Consider the following 18,845-nt stretch of genomic DNA (forward strand, 5'->3'; position numbering starts at 1 on the left):
GCTCACTTTGGGTTTAGTTTGCTATTCTTTTTTCCAGTTCTTCTATTTTTGAGGCTAGGCCTCTGATTTGAAGTCTTTCCTCTTTTTAAAAATGTAAGCATTTAGAACTATAAATTTCCCTCTCAGCAGTGCCTTCGCTGCATCCCATTAACTTTTTGTATGCTGTATCTTCATTTGCCTCAAGATATTTCCTAATTTCACTTTTAACCCACTGGTTACTTAAGCATATGTTGTTTAGTTTACAATTGTGAATTTTCCATTACTCCCTCTGTTACTGACTTCTGGCTTCATTCCGTTGTGGTCGGAGAATATATACTGTATTATTTCAATATTTCTGAATTTATTGAGACTTGTTTTGTGACCAACATATGGTCTATCCTGGGGAATGATCTAGGACAATGTGCTAGAAAAGAACACATATTCTGTTTTTGTTGGGTACAGTGTTCTACATAACTGTTAGGTTTAGTTGGTTCAGAATATCATTCAAGTCTTGTACTTTCTTACTGATTTCCTGAATAGATGTTCTATCCATTATGGAGAGTGGTGTATTAAAGTCTCCTAAAATTAATGTAGAACTGTCATTTTCTCCCTTCATATCTGTCAGTATCTGCTTCATATATTTTGGTGTTTGGCTCTTAGGTGCATATATATATTTATAATTGTTATATCTTTCAGTTCAATTATCCCCTTTATCAGTATATGACCATCTTTGTCCCTCATAACTGTTTTTTTTTAAACATTTTTATTGTGAAATATAACATATACACAAAGAAAAGAAAGAAAAAGGAATAGTTTTCAAAGAACACTTCAACAAGTAGTTACAGATTTTAGAATCTGTTCTGGGTTACCATTCCACTATTTCAGTTTTTTCCTTCTAGGTGCTCCAAAATTCTGGAAGCTAGAAGAAATTACAATATAGTGTTTCAACAGCCATACTCTGTTAAATCCTATTTTCTCTTTTATAACTCCTCCTTCTCCTTTGATCCTTTTCCAAATCTTTAGGGATCTTTAGACAATACTTGCTCTGATTTTTTCATGTTGAGAAGGGGTACTGACCCTAAAGGATAGGGGGATGTAATTAGTTGATAATCTTGGAGAGGCTGATAACTCTGGGTGGAGAGGCTGATAACTCTGGGTTTCTGGATTTATCGGGTCTAGGAATCCTGTGAAAATTATAGCCTCTAGAGGCTATTCTGGAGGTCACTCTTACACAAGCTTCAGTTAAATAGTGCTTATTACCATGGTTTGCTAAACCCCAATCAACATCACTCTTAATTCTTAAGAACACCTAAGGCTTGAACTGAGACTCCATAAAAGTTTCATGCACTAAGTTTACATGTCATCACCTAATCCAGTTTAACAACCACTCTTGATTAAGTCACATCTACAGGGAGATGATCTGATTACGGTTTCAAACATACAGTATTGAATAGGGATTATTCTGCCTTTACAAAATGGGATTTTGATTAAAACATGGCTTTTCTAGGGTCCATACATCCTTTCAACCCAGCATAGGCAGGCTCTGGTAATTGAACCCAGGTCTCTGGCATGGCAGGCAAGAATTCTGCCACTGAGCCACTGTTGTACTGCCCCATCTTGTGAACTTTTAAGATCATTTTTTGAAAGGCTTTGTTCAGTAAGTCTATATTCTTATCTTTTTCATTGCTGCCTTCTCAAAGTTCATCCTTTCCCTTTGGATGGGCCTTCACTTTGTTTCTCTTTTACTCTTTCGTTCTGCACTGTTAATGCTGGGATTTACTCCCCAAGATGTGTGCTTCTTGATTTTGTAACAAACTGGTGATAAGACAGAGATTTCCTGAGCCTTCAGCCCTCCTATCAGGAAGGTCTGTCCAAGGCAAATTTAGTGTACAGGATGTTCCCTGTCTTTCTGGGTCTCTATCTTGTCCTGGGCTTTTGCTTGAAGTTGTTTACAGGAGTTTGGTTGTCCTCTCTGTTTCCCAGGAGATAGACCTCCTCTCCTGGTATTTGAAGCCAGCAGGCCTATGCCCCAGACTGTTGCTTCTCTTGTTTTTTTATACTCCTTTTATTGTCTCAAGCTGCTTTTGTTTGGGAGAAGGGGCACACCAGAGAGGACATTCCCAATTCAGTCTTTCCCAGTCAAACAGGACAAAGAACCAACAAAGGGAACACAGACTGGCTCCAAAGTGCCCTGGAAGGGATTAGGAAGGATGCCAAGAACTTACCTGACAGTTCCTCAATGTAATAATTCACACTGAATAGCAATGAATTATATATTGGAAGTGTTAAAAGAGGACATTTTAGGTTATGTAAATGTTACTACAATAAGAATTAAAAAAAAAAAAACCATAGGACTGTACAACATAGTGAACACTATTGTAAACAAAGGATTATAGCTCATAGTACAATTATAAAAATGTTCATTTGTGAATTGTAACAAATGTGCCACACTAATGCATGGTATTAATATTAGAGTGGTATCTTTGAACTATGTATTTTATGCATGATTTTTCTGAAAACCTACAACTCTTCTCATAAAAAGAAGAAAAAAAAGAAAAGGAAAAAAATTATCACAGCCACCCCAATTTCAGCATCCACCATCCTAATCAGTCAGAAGCCAGCAATACGTAGGGAAGAAGCTCGACCAGCAAAAAGATTATGATTCACTGAAGGCTCAGATGATGGTTATCACATTTTAGCAATTAAGTAGTTTTTTTTAACTTTCAAGATTGTATAATATTATATACATATTAGTTTTCAACATATACTCTTCAACAAGTAGTTACAGGACAGATCCCAGAGTTTCTTATGGGCTACCATATCATCATCTCAGATTTTTCCTTCTAGCTGCTCCAGAACACTGGCAGCCAGAAGGAATATATATTTTTTTATCATCTTATTTGACTTTTGTGTGTGTGTGTGAAAAATTATATATATATATATAAAAGCAATAATTTTCAAAGCATAGCACAAGAATTATTTGTAGAACAGATGGGGTTACAATGCACAATTTTAAGTGTTTACCTCTAGCTGCTGGAGACTAAAAGAAATATCAATATAATGATTCAGCAATAATATTCATTTGTTAAGCCCTACATTCTCTGTATAACTTCACTATCACCTTTGATCTTTCTCTCACTTTCTTGGGGTATTTGGGCTATGTCCATTCTAACTTTTTCATGTTGGAAGGGGCTGTCAATAACATGGGATAGGTAGATGGAACTAGCTGATATTTTGAAGAGGCTGGCCCCTCTAGGTTTCAGGACTTATCTGGTCTAGGGACCCACCTGGAGGATGTAGGTTTCTGGAAAGTTACCCTAGCGCACTGAACATTTGCAGAATCTTATATATTGCTCTAGGTGTTCTTTAGGATTGGGGGTTTTGATTGGGGTTTGGCAAGTTATGATTGGTAGCAATGCCTAACTAAAGCTTGTGTAAGAGTGACCTCCAGAGTAGCCTCTCGACTCTATTTGAACTCTCTGAGCCACTGATAAAGAAACCAAGGTTTGCCCCTTCCCTATCTGTTCTAGTTTGCTAGCTGCCAGAATGCAACACACCAGAGACGGATTGGCTTTTAATAAAAGGGGATTTATTTTGTTGGTTCTTCAGAGGAAAGGCAGCTAACTTTCCACTGAGGTTCTTTCTTACGTGGAAAGCACAAGATGGTCTCTGCTGGTCTTCTCTCCAGGCCCCTGGGTTCCAACAACTTTCCCCGGGGTGACTTCTTTCTGCATCTCCAAAGGCCTGGGCTGAGCTGCTAGTGCTGAGATGAGGAATGCTGAGCTGCTTAGCAGTGCTACGTTGCAATCTCCCATTTAAGCACCAGCCAATTAAGTCAAACGTCACTCATTGCAGCAGACACACCTCCTAGCTGACTGCAGATGTAACTGGCAACAGATGAGGTTCACGCACCATTGGCTTATGTCCGCAGCAACAAGACCAGGTATGCTCACCTGGCCAAGTTGACAACTGAATCTAACTAACACACTATCTTTCACAGGTAAAAAAAACTGGCAATAAGCAGACGATGCAGATAAAAGCATGCAGTGGCAGAAACACTAGGGGCATGATTTTTGTTCCTACTGTGGATGTGGGATGGAGGTACAAAAAGCAGTGTGTAGGCAGCAGCTGCCAAGTTGGCTTGAGTTATTGCTATTCCTAAAGTTGTAGAGATATTTGATATGTAGAGATGTGTAGAAAGACAAAGATAATGGCATTTAACCCTGCCTCTGAAATCCATGCTATAAGACAGTATGTTAAGTAAAACTGCATTAAAAGCAAGATCCTCCAAGTACTTCTAAAATAAACTTTAATTTGATACAGACCCAGTATGCTAAATTCCATTTAAATTAAACTGGCTTTAAGAAAAAGTACATACATTGCTATTATTAAAATTTTAATGTTCTATTAAGCTAAACTACATATGCATTCTGATTAATAGGACTGTCTTTTGAAAATTAAACATACCTTTAGAGACCGAACTGAATCATCTGCCAGACCAATCACATTGACATAAAGCAGATTGCTGTGCTTCAGGAACAGAACACAGTGATCCTTAAACATGTCCAAATCTACAACTTTGGTATTTCTCTTCATGGTGAAAAATAAATCCCAATTCATAATAGCAGGTGTATCAGCTGCTGTTCTCATTAGCTGTATGGAAAGGAGAGATCTAGGTAATAAAACATGAAGCCTACAACATCTAGAGATAAAACCATTCAAAATTAGACCACGCATGCACCTCTTAAATTTTTCACTTAGAGCTGAAGGAACTAACTTTGCACTAGGGATAAGTGTGACCACTACCATGTGAATGAGCTGGTGGCATACTAGATAGTGAGGCAGTGTTACTCAATTTAAGTGATAGCCAATGGACATATGAATGAGAGAGGACTGACTGGCAGGTGACCTGCAGATGTATTTGTGAAACTCACTGAGACCAACAGAACTGCCCAGCTGAGAGCAGTCCAAATTGATAACTCATAATTATGAGATTATAAAAGTTTGTTCTTTTAAGAACAAAATAGAATAATATCTATTGATTACTGATAAAATCAGGTTAGAGTTAGCATTGGTTACTAACTTTTTAGGTACAATTAAAAGTATTAAGAGGTATCAGCTCTAAGGGGAAATGGGATTTGATTATACATAGAAAGGTGGCATCAATTTCCACACTTACTAAAAGCCTACAAAACAATGAACTCTTAGAGAAAGAAAGGCTGTTGATCCAAGTGTGACACTTCTCAACAGCCCAAATAAGAACAAAGAGAATCCAGGATTACCTTGAATTCTGTAGGCTCGCCAACATTGGTGAGAATGTATAATTCATCATCTCTGTGTTCAATGTAGTAAAGTACTCCAAGGATTCGCTTCTGGATAAGTACTGGTGGGTCCCATGGGCTCAGTCCATCTATCAACCACACTTCAGAAGTGGTCTTGTTCATAATATTTATGGTGAGGAAACGACTGTCTTTTGTAAGATAAAGGAAAACAAAAAAGCTATATATAAAGAGAAAGAGAATGAAATATGAAAACCCAGTGAATTTCAAATAAATGCTACTTTGTTAATGACAATATCTCAGAGATGGTCAGTACACATGTTAAATTATAATGCAGAGAGAAAATAAAAACAATTAGTGAATACTGCTTGTAAATTTAAAAAATTGATTAAAAAATTTTAAAAATCATTTTTTCTCTAACGTTTTATCATGAACATTTTACAAGCATGCAGAAAAATTATTTTTTGATGCATTACAAGGTAAACTGCAGACACTGACTCTCAGTCACATTAATAAGATTATAACGCTCTCTCTCTTTTTTTTTTTTTGCTGACAAGAGGAAACAAATTTCCTAGAAGAGGTATGAAATAATTGGAAAGAGTACTCAGAATTTACACTTATTTTGGTCTTCCTCTCTGTTTATGTTGGATTTCTTATTTTTCCAAGTTTTTGCAACAAAATAAAATAAGAAAAACTACTCATCTCACTAACCTAACACATAAACCTAACACATAAACCATTTTAATTTTTCTATTTTCTTTCTAAGATTTACTTATATTTCATGCAAATCTTTAAACAGATACAATTATAATGGAGTTGCAATTTTGGATTCTGCATTTGTATACATAATATCAATATTTCCCCTCATATTAGTTACACAGTCTTCATGATTATTATTTTTAATGGTTAACCAATATTCTATCAGGTCAAATTACCACTCTTGAAAATTTAAATTTTAATGTTTCATTGTAGTAAACAATATAAGCATGCAACATCTTCATAAAGACAGTTTCTCTCTTCCCCACTTATACAATGATTTTTTTAAGAGAAATTCTTAGGAATGGAAATAGTAAAGATTAAGAGCATTTTTATGATTCTTGATAAATAACTGAGTAATAGTCAAAGTGCATTATTCTTATTCACACTGATAGAGTGAATTGTTTCAAATGTTATGTTTACATTTTTCCTTATTATAAAAACAATTCACACTGAAAAATAAAAAAAAGAAAGACAGCTCTGAATTCTATGACCTAGTGATAAGCACTGTTAACTTTCTGGCAAAATTTCTTCTATACTGGATCACATTACCATATTTCTTTGCCAACAGTACTACTTTTGTGACATGTCTGTCTTTCGTCAGTTTTAAACTTGGGATATAGTTTAAATTATTGGTTTGTAAACAGCTCCTTATAAATGAAGGCTATTAACTTGCCCTTTAACTTTCAACCCATTGTTTTCATCTGAATTTTAGTTTATTTTTAATGTTGTTTTTTTTTTTTAGTTAAATTGATATTTGAGGTAATCAAGACTACTACCACTATCCTTCGTGTTTTTTTTTTCTACTGACTTTTTGCTTTGGAAAAAGCTGAAAAAAAAAAGCTATGTAAAATACACTCATAATTTAAAAGTCCTATTTTTTTTCAGTAGAAACTTTAAATTAGGAATGTAGCCTGTTAGATGGTATGAAGAGATGAAAAAATTTTTTTCCATATAGCCAATTTACCCTGCAGCATTAAATAAACAACCATTCATTTTTCATTAGTTTGTATGCTTATCATATAACACATTTTCATACATAATAGAGTATATTTTAGGGTTATCTATTTTAGCTCCCATTAATTGTGTGCATTTTTTAACTGTAGTAGCTTCATATGTTTTAATGTATGCCTACAGGGCAAGTTCCTTACCCCACTTGCTTTTTTTTTTTTGCATGGGCAGGCACTGGGAATTGAACCTGGGTCTCCAGCATGGCAGGCGAGAACTCTGCCTGCTGAGCCACTATGGCCCGACCCTACTTGGCTTTTTATTTTCAACATTTTCTTGACTACTTTTATCTATCTATTTTTTGTTTGATGATGCCACAGGTAATCAAGACATAATTACTTGGTCAGCAGATATGTGGTATGGGGAAGTCAGAATACAAGGGCTCACTTTTTTCACAGAAAGTGAAGTTAAGGAATATAAAGGGCTAGATGCTAATACTTTTGGATTTATTTCTACAGATAATGATTTTTAAACAAAGTATATTTCCCTCTGATTATGAAAATAATGATTATAAAACATAAGGAAATAAAAATATAGAAAAAAATCACTTGCACTCTGGTAAATATATATAGCCTTTTAATCTTTTTAAAATATGCATTTTTCCCTGACATATATAGATACCATACTATATATTCCATTTTTCACCTAGCACAATACATTTTTGAATTAGTTTTAATTTATATTTTAGTAGCAACTTTACATTCTTATATGCATTGGTAAGAGTTCAATGGGGGTGGGGTGGGGTGATGGGTGGTCTAAGGATTAGAGGAAGATGGTAGGGTAGAAAGCTCCAGAAATCAGTTCCTCCACCAAAACAACTATTGAACTAGCAGGAACTATCTGAATCAACTACTTGAATCAACAACCAGAGCGAAGCAGGAGGAAGAGTCATGTAAAATTGTGATAAAGACCTATGAGTTTCACCCTCCCTGTAGCAGCTACCATCCTATCTCCCCCAGCCTTAGGGCCCATGGTAGTTGAATTTGGAGCTCTAGATCTTGGTTCAGCTGGTTGGTGCCATGGTGGGACATCAAGAACTATTCCTCTAAACTCCAGGGATATGTGGTCTGATCCCAGGTCATTACCTTTGATCAGCTACTTTAGAAAGATGGAGGCCAGCTCTGAGGGTGTTGTTCCAACCCTCTTTGGGTAAAGGTGGTGGTGGAATCTTAAAGACAGTAACCTTCCTCAAAACTAAGGTAGCCTTGCTGGCCCTTCCCCTACCCCCTTTCACAATACAGAATAGAGCCTGCTTGCACTCTCATTGTGGGTCCCTGGCCACAAGGTTCCAGAGGAAGCAGAGTAGTCCCTAAATACATACTAGAGTGCATATGTCAGAGCCAGTCTATTCGGGGGAAATCTGAGAGACTGAGCTGGGGAACAAGTCTTGGACTAGTCTTCTCAGAGTTTGTCCTGAGGGCAGAGAAGCAGCTTGCAGACAGCTAGGATGGTGTTAGACATAAGGAACTTGAAACAACCTGGGGCAAAGGACCACCTGTATGAAGTCACTTGAAAGTGCATCCAGGAAGGTGAGAAAGACTGTTGCAAAGGAGTGGGGGGTTGTTCACTCAAACTCCTATGGACTGTAAACAGGGAACTCCTGGTGACTATGATGAGCATAGGCCCAGGAAAAGCAGGCGTCCTAGCTCCAGCTCCACAGAGACAGAGAGGACTCTGCACTTCCCTTTTGCCTTGGGCAGATCTGTTTAATAGGAGGGCTGTACTTTGAAGGAGAACATCTGCCAAAGCACAGCCAATGTGCAAAAAGAGTGAAAGATTATTTTTGCCTTGGTTGGTTTGTTCTGAATACTTCCTGGCAGTCACAAAAATCTGTCCTATTACTGGCTAGATAAAAACTTAAGAGACATCCAGGGATTAATTCCAGAGTTAACACTTTAAAATATTAATATATAATGTACAAAAGATTACTAGATAAAGAAACAAGAAATGATGGTCTATCCAAAAGAACAAAATAAAAATCCAGAAACCATCAATGAAGAGGAAGAGACTTTGGACTAACTGGATAGAGACTTTAAAATAATGATCCTTAAAATCTGCTCAAGCAGATAAAGGAAAACACAGAGAAATACCTAAAGGATATAAGGAAAACAGTGAATGAACAATATGGGACTATCTCCAGATAAATACTGGAGTTGAAGAATGCAATAAGTGACATGAAAATTCAGACGGTTTCAGCAGCAGATTAGAGGTAGCAGAAGAATCAGTAAACTTGAAGACCAGACAACTGAAATCATTCAGGCTGAGGCGTAAAAAGATAAAAGAATAAAAAAGAAGGACCAGAACCTAAAAGACCCATGGGACACCATCAATCATACCAATATATACATTTTGGGAGTTCCAGAAGGAGAAGAAAGAGAGAGAAGGGCTGTGTCAGTTTGAAAATATTATGTACTCCAGAAAAGCCATGTTTTAATCGTGATCCAATCTCATGGGAGCAGCCATTTCTTTAAATCTCTATTCAGTACTGTAGGTTGGAAACAGTACTGTGAGCTTAAGTTATGTCCACAGAGATGTCACACACCCAGTTGTGGATACTAACTTTTGATTAAGATAGAGATGTGACTCCAACTATTTCAGGTGGGTTAGTTTACAGGAATCCTTTAAAAGAGGAAATATTTTGGAGAGAGTTAAAAATGACAGAGCCGATAGAAACTACAGAGCAGAGCCTAGAGAAATGACAGAAGCCTCAGAGCCGACAGAAATTTCACAGAAGAGCTGACACAATGTGGACATGTGGAGAACAGAGACATGAATGTTTCGAGATGCTTAGAGCCCAACAGACTCTGCCATGAGATATTAAGCAAGCCAAAACCTGGAGAGAGGCAAAGGAAGTCAGGAGATGTTAGTGAGTCCCAGAGAAGTAAAGTGAGGAACCTCCACAGGAACAGAGACTGACAGCAGTGGAGCCCAGGAGCCAGGGACCAGTGTGTCTTCACAGCTGACAGGTATTGCAGATGCACTGGCCTTCCTGGAATTAAGGATGCTTTTCCCTAGATGCCTTAGTTTGGACATTTCCATGGACTTAGAACTGTAAACTTGTAAGTTACTAAATTTCTCTTTATAAAAGCTGTTTCAGTATTGAGATATCACATACCAGCAGCTTGCAAACTAACACAGGGGCAGAAGGAGTATTCAAAGAAATACTAGCAGAAAATGTCCTAAATTTAACAAAAGACATGCATATGCACATTCAAGAAGCCCAACAAACACCAAACAGGATAAATTAAAAAAGAACCATGCCAAGACACATGGTAATCAAATTGTCCAATGCCAGGATCAAGAAGATTGTTCTGAAAGCTGCAAGAGAAAAGCAACCTACGTTATGTATAAAGGAGTCTCAATTGAGAGACAATTTCCCATGAGGAATCATGGAGCGAAGAAGGCAGTGGTATGAAATATTTGAAGTGCTGAAAGAAGACGACTGTCAAGCAAGAATTTTATATCTGACAAGACTTAGTTACAAAAATGAGGGACAATGTGAGATATTCCCAGACAAACAAAAGCTGAGGGAATGTGTCAACACTAAACTTACCCTACAAGCAATGCTAAAGGAAATTCTTCAAACTGAAAGGAAAGGACACCAAACAGTGGATCAAAAGCAGCATTATGAAATAAAGACTTTTGATAAAGGTAACCATATGGGTAATTATAAATGCCAGTACTATTGTATTATACTGTATGCTATGTAACTCCACTTCTTGCTTCATACAGGTGCTAAAATGCAACTGTATAAACATTACGATAGATTGATGGTTTTGGACACACAATGTACAAAGATATATTATACAACGTACTAAAAATGGGGGGATGCAAGGGCAGAGGAACACTGTATGTGTGTATTACTGATAATAAGTTGGTATCAAATCAAAATATGACTGGATGTAAGCAACACGGCGACATAAGACATCCTGAGAAAAAGCTTCCTCAGAGATTGAGCAAATTAAAATAATATATATCCCACTTGCTTAGTACTCTGGAGGAGGGTAGAGAATGGATAAAAACTCCTCAAATGCTGAATCGAAGAAACAAATCTTAGCTCTGAGAATTCTGTCTAGGAACAATGGTTAATTCCTGTTTCTCCTCCTCCTCACTCAGTTCACGTGGCTTGGGATTCACACAGATGCAGAATGGCCTGGCTCCCTCCCACAGTAGAGACTGTAGGCCAACTCACAGCAGAGAGTTAGAACTCCACACATATCCAGGCAGGAACATAAATCTGCAGAGATCCAAAGTGGAACACAAGTTGCTAAAGGCCCCAGGGGAGGGCGAGAACAAGAGAAAGACAGCCATAGAATGGGATGGTAAGAAATGTGACCTCATTCAATCCAATTTCAGTTGGCTGGACCACCTAAAGGCAAAACAGACTTTTCTTAAGTGACCCACCTTTCTGGATTAAATCCATCTGGCTTCTTGGGGGAGGATACCCTTGGGGAAGAAACAGGAGGCAGGAAAACCTCACAGAAAAGAAAAAGAAAAAAGGTGGGGGTGGGGGAAGGGAAAACTGTAAGATAGGATGGGCCCCAGAACTGAAAAGTATAAGGAAAATGGGACACTGACTGAGAGAGAGAATTTAAACAAATCATAGGTACTGGGGAGAAAAGCTTGCACAAAAACAAACAGAACAAATCTAGATTCTCAGAGAAGGAACATAGGAAAGGAAGTCCTCTTGTGGAGGTGAAACAACTGCAGAAAAATACAATGTTAAAAACTGTACCACACTTTAGGGAAAGAACCAGATGAAGAACAGATAGGAAAAGCTAAACCAGTTAAACAGGATATTCTAAAGGTCTAGGAGAAGTCAAACCAAGCATCAAAGAAGAGCCTTCACAGAAAGCCAACCAGCAACAAAACGCCAGACAAGAGGAAAATGGACTTCAGAGATAACTGATCAAGATAATCAGATGCCTAGACATCAGCAAAAAAAGCATAGGCCATACCCAAAACCAAGAAGATATGGCTCAATCAAGGGAACATATTAAAACTTAATCTCTAAGGAGACTCAGAAGTTGGAACAACTAATTAAAGATGTTCAAAAAAATCTCTTAATTCAAGGAGATGAAGGAAAATATGCAAAAAGAGATAAAGGATATTAAGAAGACAAAGAGTGAGCATAAAGAAGAATTTGAAAGTATAAAAAGAAACAAATTATGGGGATGAAAGGCATAATAGCAGAGATTAAAAATACATTAGAGGGCGGGCAACTGTGGCTCAGTGACAGAGTTCTTGCCTGCCATGCCAGAGACTTGCCCATGAGAAAAACAAAAAACAAAAAACAAAACCCCAAAACATCAGAAGGGTGGTGTGATGGCAGGTCAGTGACAGAATTCTCACCTACCATGCCAGAGACCCGGGTTCGGTTCCTGGTGCCTGCCCACGTTTAAAAAATATATGTATATATATATGTGTGTGTATATATATATAAGAAGCATAAACAGCAGATTTGAACAGGCAGAAGAAAAGAATCAGTTGACTAGAAGACAGGAGAATTGAAATCATACAATCAGAAGAACAGATAGAGTAAAGAATAAAAAAATTGAGCAGTGTCTCAAGGATTTGTGTGACAGCACAAAGAACACACATGTATGCATCATGGGTGTCCCAAAAGGAGAAGAGAAGGGGAAAGGGACAGAAAGGCTATCTGAGTAAATAATGGCCCAAAATTTTCCAATTATCATGAAAGACATAAATATACATGTCTGATAAGGGTAACACACTCCAAACAGAATAAATCCTAGACTACTCTGAGACACATACTATCAGAATATTGAATGTCAAAGATAAAGAGAGAATTCTGAAAACAGCAAGAGAAAAGAGATTCATCACATAGGAAGGGTCCTAAAAAAGACTAAGTGCCTATTTTTCTTTAGAAACCATGAGGTGAGATGGCAGTGGTACGACATATTTAAGGTATTGAAAGAGAAAAACTGCCAGCCCCCAATTTTTTATCTGGCAAGACTGTCCTTCAAAACAGAGGAAGAGTTTAAAGTATTCACAGATAAAGAAAACCTGAGAGAATTTGTCAACAAGAGATCTGCTAAACAAGAATTATTAAAGGGAGTTCTTCAGGTTGAAAGAAAAAGACAGGAGAGAATGGCTTGGACTAGTGCTCAGAAATGAAAACCATAAGGTTAAGTAAAAGGTAAATGCAAAATCCGAAAAGTACTATATCCTCAAGATACAACTCTACTCTTTAATTCATATAAGAATCAGAATACATGGGTGGGCCATGGTGGCTCAGCAGGCAGAGTTCTTGCCAGCCATGCTGGAGACCCAGGTTCGATTCCTGGTGCCCGCCCATGCCAAAAAAAAAAAAAAGAAAAAAGAATCAGAAAACAATTGAACAAAAAAAGGCATATTTCTTGATAATGGACAGGCAAGATATGTGTTAAACTGGGACCAAACAACATAAAGAGGGAAACAGAGTGATATGGGGGCAGAGAATGTTTATGCTATTGAAGCTAAGTTGGTATCTTTTCAGATTGGTAGGTTATAGATGTAGGTTGTGTCATAGAAACCTCAGGGTAACCACAAAGAAAGGATTCAGAAAATACACAGAAACAAAAATAAGAAAGGGATCAGTCAGATACAACACAAAATGTCTACTATAGGGAAAAAGAGGCTGCAAATAAAGGAAAAGAGAAAGAGAACAAAAAAGGTACGACACAAAAAAACTAAAACATAAAATGGCTGAAGTACAGTCTTTACAGTCATAATCACTGAATGTTAATGGATGAAATGCCCCAATCAAAAGACAGATTGGCAGAAAGGATTAAAAAGCATGATCAAACTATATGTTGTTTATAAAATACTCACGGTAGACCCAAAGACACAGCAGGTTGAAAGTGAAAGGATGAAAAAGATATTCCATGAAAATTGTAACCAAAACAGAGCTAGGATAACTATACTAATATTGGACAAAATAGACTTTAAGTCAAAAGCTGCTGTAGAAGGACATTATATATTAATAAAAGGAAAAATCCACCAAGAAGAAATAACAATAATAAATATTTAGGCACCTAACCACAGTGCCCCAAAATATAAGAGGAAAACACCAGCAGAAAAATTCCCTTCACTGAAGGGAGAAATAGACACCTTTAAAATAATAGTTGGAGACTTTCCAATATACCACTCTCATCAACAGACAGAACATCTAGGCAGAAGATGAATAAGGAAAAAGAGAACTTAAAAATATGACAAATGAACTAGACCTAACAGACACATATAAGACATTGTACCCCAAAACAGCAGGATATGCATTCTTCTCAAGTGCGCATGGATCATTATCCAGGCTTGACCACATGTTGGGTTACAAAACAAATCTCAATAAATTAGAAAGATTGAAATCACATAAAGTATCCTCTTTGATTATAAAAGAAGTGATTGTTTGAAGCTATATTTACCCCAGAAAAGATCATGCCGTTAAAGCTAACCCATTCCCATCTGTGTGGACCCATTGTGAGTAGGATCGTAAATTGAGATGTGGCATACTTCATTCTTAATCCTCTTACGGGAGTCCTATATAAGAGATGGAACTCAGAGAAGCATACAGAGAAGCTGAGAGAGGAAAAAAAAGAGAAGCTGAGAGAGAGGACACAGAGAAAAACCACAAAAATAGAAAGGAAGCCACTGAAGCTAGAAGCTGGAAGCAATAAAAACCAGGAGAGAAGGGAGAGACCAGCAGATTTGGTCAAGTGCCTGGCCATGTGAGAGAGGAGATGAGGATTGCTGGTTGCTGGTCTTTGGGGAGGAGTATTGTCTTGTTGATGCCTTGACTTGGACATTTTCATAGCTTCAGAACTGTGAACTTGTAAGTTAATAAATCCCCATTGTAAAAGCCAAACCATTTCTGGTACATTGCAATTCTTCAGCTTTAGCAAACTAAACACAGAATGAAGCTGAAAATCAATAAAGATCTAGAAAATCTGCAAATACATGGAAGTTAAATAATACACACAAACAAGCAGTAGGTCAAAGAAGAAACTGTAAGGGAAATCAATAAATATCTTCAGATGAATGAATACAAGTACATAACATATAAGAACTTATGGGAGGCAGTGAATGCAGGCTTGAGAGGGAAATTTACATGTCTAAAAGCTTCCTTGAAAAAAGGAGGAGCTAAAATCAAACACCTAACTGCACAACTGGAAGAACTAGAAGGAAAACCCCAGCAAACTAAATCCAGAAGCAAGCAGACTGATTTCTTTAACAACATCAATAAAATCGACAAACCCTCAGGTAGACTTATACAAAGAAAAAAGACAGAAGACACAAATAAACAGAATCAGAAATGAGAGGGGGTCATTACTAATTAACCTACAGAAATAAACAGTATTATAAGAGGATACCATGAACAACTATATGCCAACAAATTAGACAATCTAGATGAAATGGACAAATTTCTAGAAACAATCTACAGTGACTCTACAAGAAACAGAAGACTTCAAGAGACCAATACAAGCAGAGGTTGAATCTGTCATCAAAAACTTCCCAACAAAGAAAAGCCCCATCAAAAGGCTTCTCAGGTGAATTCTACTAATCCTTTCAAGAAGAATTAATCCCAATCCTGCTCAAACACTTCCAAAACACTGAACATGAGGGCACACTACCCAACTCAAACTATGAGGCCAGCATCACACTAATACCAAATACAAAGATAGTACAAGAAACGAAAAATTAAAAAAAAAAAAATTACGGACCAATTTTTCTTCTGAACAGAGGTGCAAAATTCATCAACAAAATACTTGCAAATCAAATCCAAAAGGACATCAAAAGAATTTTAGAACATGATCAAGTGGATTTTATCCCAGGTAGACAAAGGGTGTTAACTTAAAATCAATTAATGTAGCACATCACATCAACAAAACGAAGGGATAAAAACATATGATCGGGTGGAACAATGGTGGCTCAGTGGAAGAATTCTCGTCCGCCATGCGGAGACCTGGGTTTGATTTCTGGAGCCTGCCCATGCCAAAAACAAACAAACAAACAAACAAAATACATCATAATCTCAACTGACTGAGACAAATCATCTGTCAAAAATTCAACATCCTACAATTGAAATGATCTCAAATTGACAGTGTTGATGGACTGTTGACTTTTGGACATTATACATTTTCTAGTTTGCAAGCTGCCAGAATGTGATATGCCAGAAACAGAATGGCTTTTAAAAAGGGGAATTTATTAAGTTGCAAGTTTGCAATTCTAAGGTTGTGAAAATGTCCAAATCAAGGCACCAACAAGAGGTTACCTTCACTCAAGAAAGTCCAGTGAAGTTCAGGGATTCTGTCAGCTGGAACGGCACATGGCGAAGTCTGCTACCTTTTTCTCCTAGCTTTTTGTTTCATGAAGGTCCCCTGGGGAGGGGACCTTCATTTGTTGGGAAGTTTTTGATGACAGATTCAACCTCTGCTTGTTTTGGTCTCTTGAAGTCTTCTGTTTCTTGTAGAGTCACTGTAGATTGTTTCTAGAAATTTGTCCATTTCATCTAGATTGTCTAATTTGTTGGCATATAGTTGTTCATGGTATCCTCTTATAATACTTCTTCATCTCCAAAGGTCTCTGGCTATGTGGGTTCTCGTGGCTCTAAAGTTTTTTCTAAAATGGTTCCCTCTTAAAGGGATTCAGTAAGCAACCCCACCTTGAATGGGTGGAGACACATCTCCATGGAAAGAATCAGAAAGGTCCCACCCAGCAATACTGAATGAGGATTAAAGAACACAGCTTTTCTGGGGTACACCAGAGATTCAAACTGTCACATACATGATGCCCAATGAATGAGGTGGCTGAGGGATGCACTGACTGAGTAGACTGGTGAATAATGATGTATACATATGACCAAATATTGTGCTGCTACAAAAAGGAATGAACTTGTGAGGCATGCAACATTGTGAATGAACCTGTGGAACATTTGGTGAGGCAAAATAAGCTAGAAACAGAAGAGCAAATATTGTATGTTCTCATTTAGAAAAGACCTAGGTTGTAAGCTCTAATAATAGTCACATTTAGTCTGGAGCTGTAATTGTCATTTCTGGATTCTGATAAGCTGTTTTTTTTAAAAAAAACTTTTTTTTTTTATCGTATAATATACATACAAAGCAAAGAAAGAAAAAAGCAATAGTTTTCAAAGCACTCTTCAACAGAGTTTGTCATGGGCTATCATACGATCCTCTCATATTTTTCCTTCTAGTACCGGAGGCTAGAAGGCATAGATTTTTTTTTATCATGACAATCCACTTTTTTTCTTTTTTGTGAAAAATAACATATATACATAAAAGCAATAAATTTTAAAGCACAGCACCACAATTAGTTGTAGAACATATTTCAGAGTTTGACATGGGTTACAATCCTACATTTTCGGTTTTTACTTCTAGCTGCTCTAAGATACTGGAGACTAAAAGAGGTATCAATTTAATGATCCAGCAATCATATTTATTTGTTAAATCCTTTCTTCACTGTATAACTCCACCATTACCTTTGATCTTTCTGTCTCTCTCTTTAGCAGTGTCTGGGCTATGGCCATTCTAACTTTTTCATGTTGGAAGGGTCTGTCACTAATATGGGGTAGCGAAATGGAACTACTTGATGTTATGGAGATGGTAGGCCCTCTAGGCTTCTTGATTTATCTGGTTCAGGGACCCATCTGGAGTTTATAGGTTTCTTGGAAAGTTACTCTAGTGCATGGAACCCTTGTGGAATCTTATATATTGCCTTAGGTGTTCTTTAGGATTGGCTGGAATGGTCCTGGTTGGGGGTTGGCAGGTTATAATAGACAGCAATGTCTAACTGAAGCTTGCATAAGAGCAACCTCCGGAGTAGCCTCTCAACTGTATTTCGACTCTCTCTGCCACTGATACTTTATTTTTACATTTCTTTTCCCCCTTTTTGTCAGGATGGAATTGTTAATCCCATGGTGCCAGGGCCAGACTCATCCCTGGGAGTCATCTCCCATGGAGAGGCTGTTTTATATATGTATAACCTGGTATTTAGAGATAAGAATGAAGCTGATTAGGTCAAGATTAAGGAATTCCAAATACGGGGGGGGGGGGGGGGGTAAGAAAGACATTGTCTGTATTTTAGAACCTCATCTACTCTTTGAGACCAAAAGAAGAAAGGGTTATTTTGTCCAGAACTTAAATTTTCTTTAACACATAATCTAACTCAACCTGTCTCAATAGCTCCTTAAACAATCCAAGCACAGGGCGCCCAGAACAAGAATGAGGGCCTTTAATCCTGTATGGCTTAACGTAATGCCAGGATATACCCCAGAGTATATCAAGCAGATAATCAAAAAATATTGGCAAGGTCTCTTGATGGATTGGAGAAAACATATGGAAGTATTAAACTTTACCATTGGGAAAATCCCTGATACTATGTCAAACATCAGGGACATCCAAAATAATAGGCCAAGCCCTTGATCTTGAGGATTGCTCTTGTGAAGCTTATGCAGGTAGCGGAGCTTAGCCCACCTAAAGGTATGCCTAAGAGTTACTTCATGAAGGCCTCTTTTGTTGCTCAGTTGTGGCCTCATTGTCTCCAAGCCCAACTCTGCAAGTGAAATCATTGACCTATACTCTACGTGGGACATGACATCCACGGGTAAAAGTCTCCCTGGTGGTGTGGGAGATGACTCCCAGGGATGAGCCTGGCCATGGCACTGTGGGATCACAATGCCATCCTGACCAAAAGGGGAAAAGAAGTATAACAAATAAGGTTATCAGTAGCTGAAAGAGTTCAAATAGAGTTGAGAGGCTACTCAGGAGGTCACTCTTACGCAAGCTTCAGTTAGACATTTCCACCTATCAT

General features: G+C 37.5%; 1 protein-coding gene across 4 annotated transcripts in view; it reads right to left on the minus strand.

Annotated features, from left to right (window-relative positions):
* Nucleotides 1-18,845, minus strand: part of PREPL (prolyl endopeptidase like) — a 75,156-nt gene that overhangs the window by 16,152 nt on the left and 40,159 nt on the right. For all 4 annotated transcript variants that reach the window (XM_077134118.1, XM_077134117.1, XM_077134120.1 and 1 more), the window contains 2 exons: nt 5,262-5,478; nt 4,447-4,632 (listed from right to left, as the gene is read on the minus strand). In XM_077134118.1, coding sequence (XP_076990233.1) covers nt 4,447-4,632; nt 5,262-5,478 — 403 coding nt within the window. The remainder of the gene's footprint in view (nt 1-4,446; nt 4,633-5,261; nt 5,479-18,845) is intronic.

Source organism: Tamandua tetradactyla, chromosome 17 (genome assembly GCF_023851605.1).
Source record: "Tamandua tetradactyla isolate mTamTet1 chromosome 17, mTamTet1.pri, whole genome shotgun sequence".
Taxonomy (NCBI): Eukaryota; Metazoa; Chordata; class Mammalia; order Pilosa; family Myrmecophagidae; genus Tamandua; species Tamandua tetradactyla.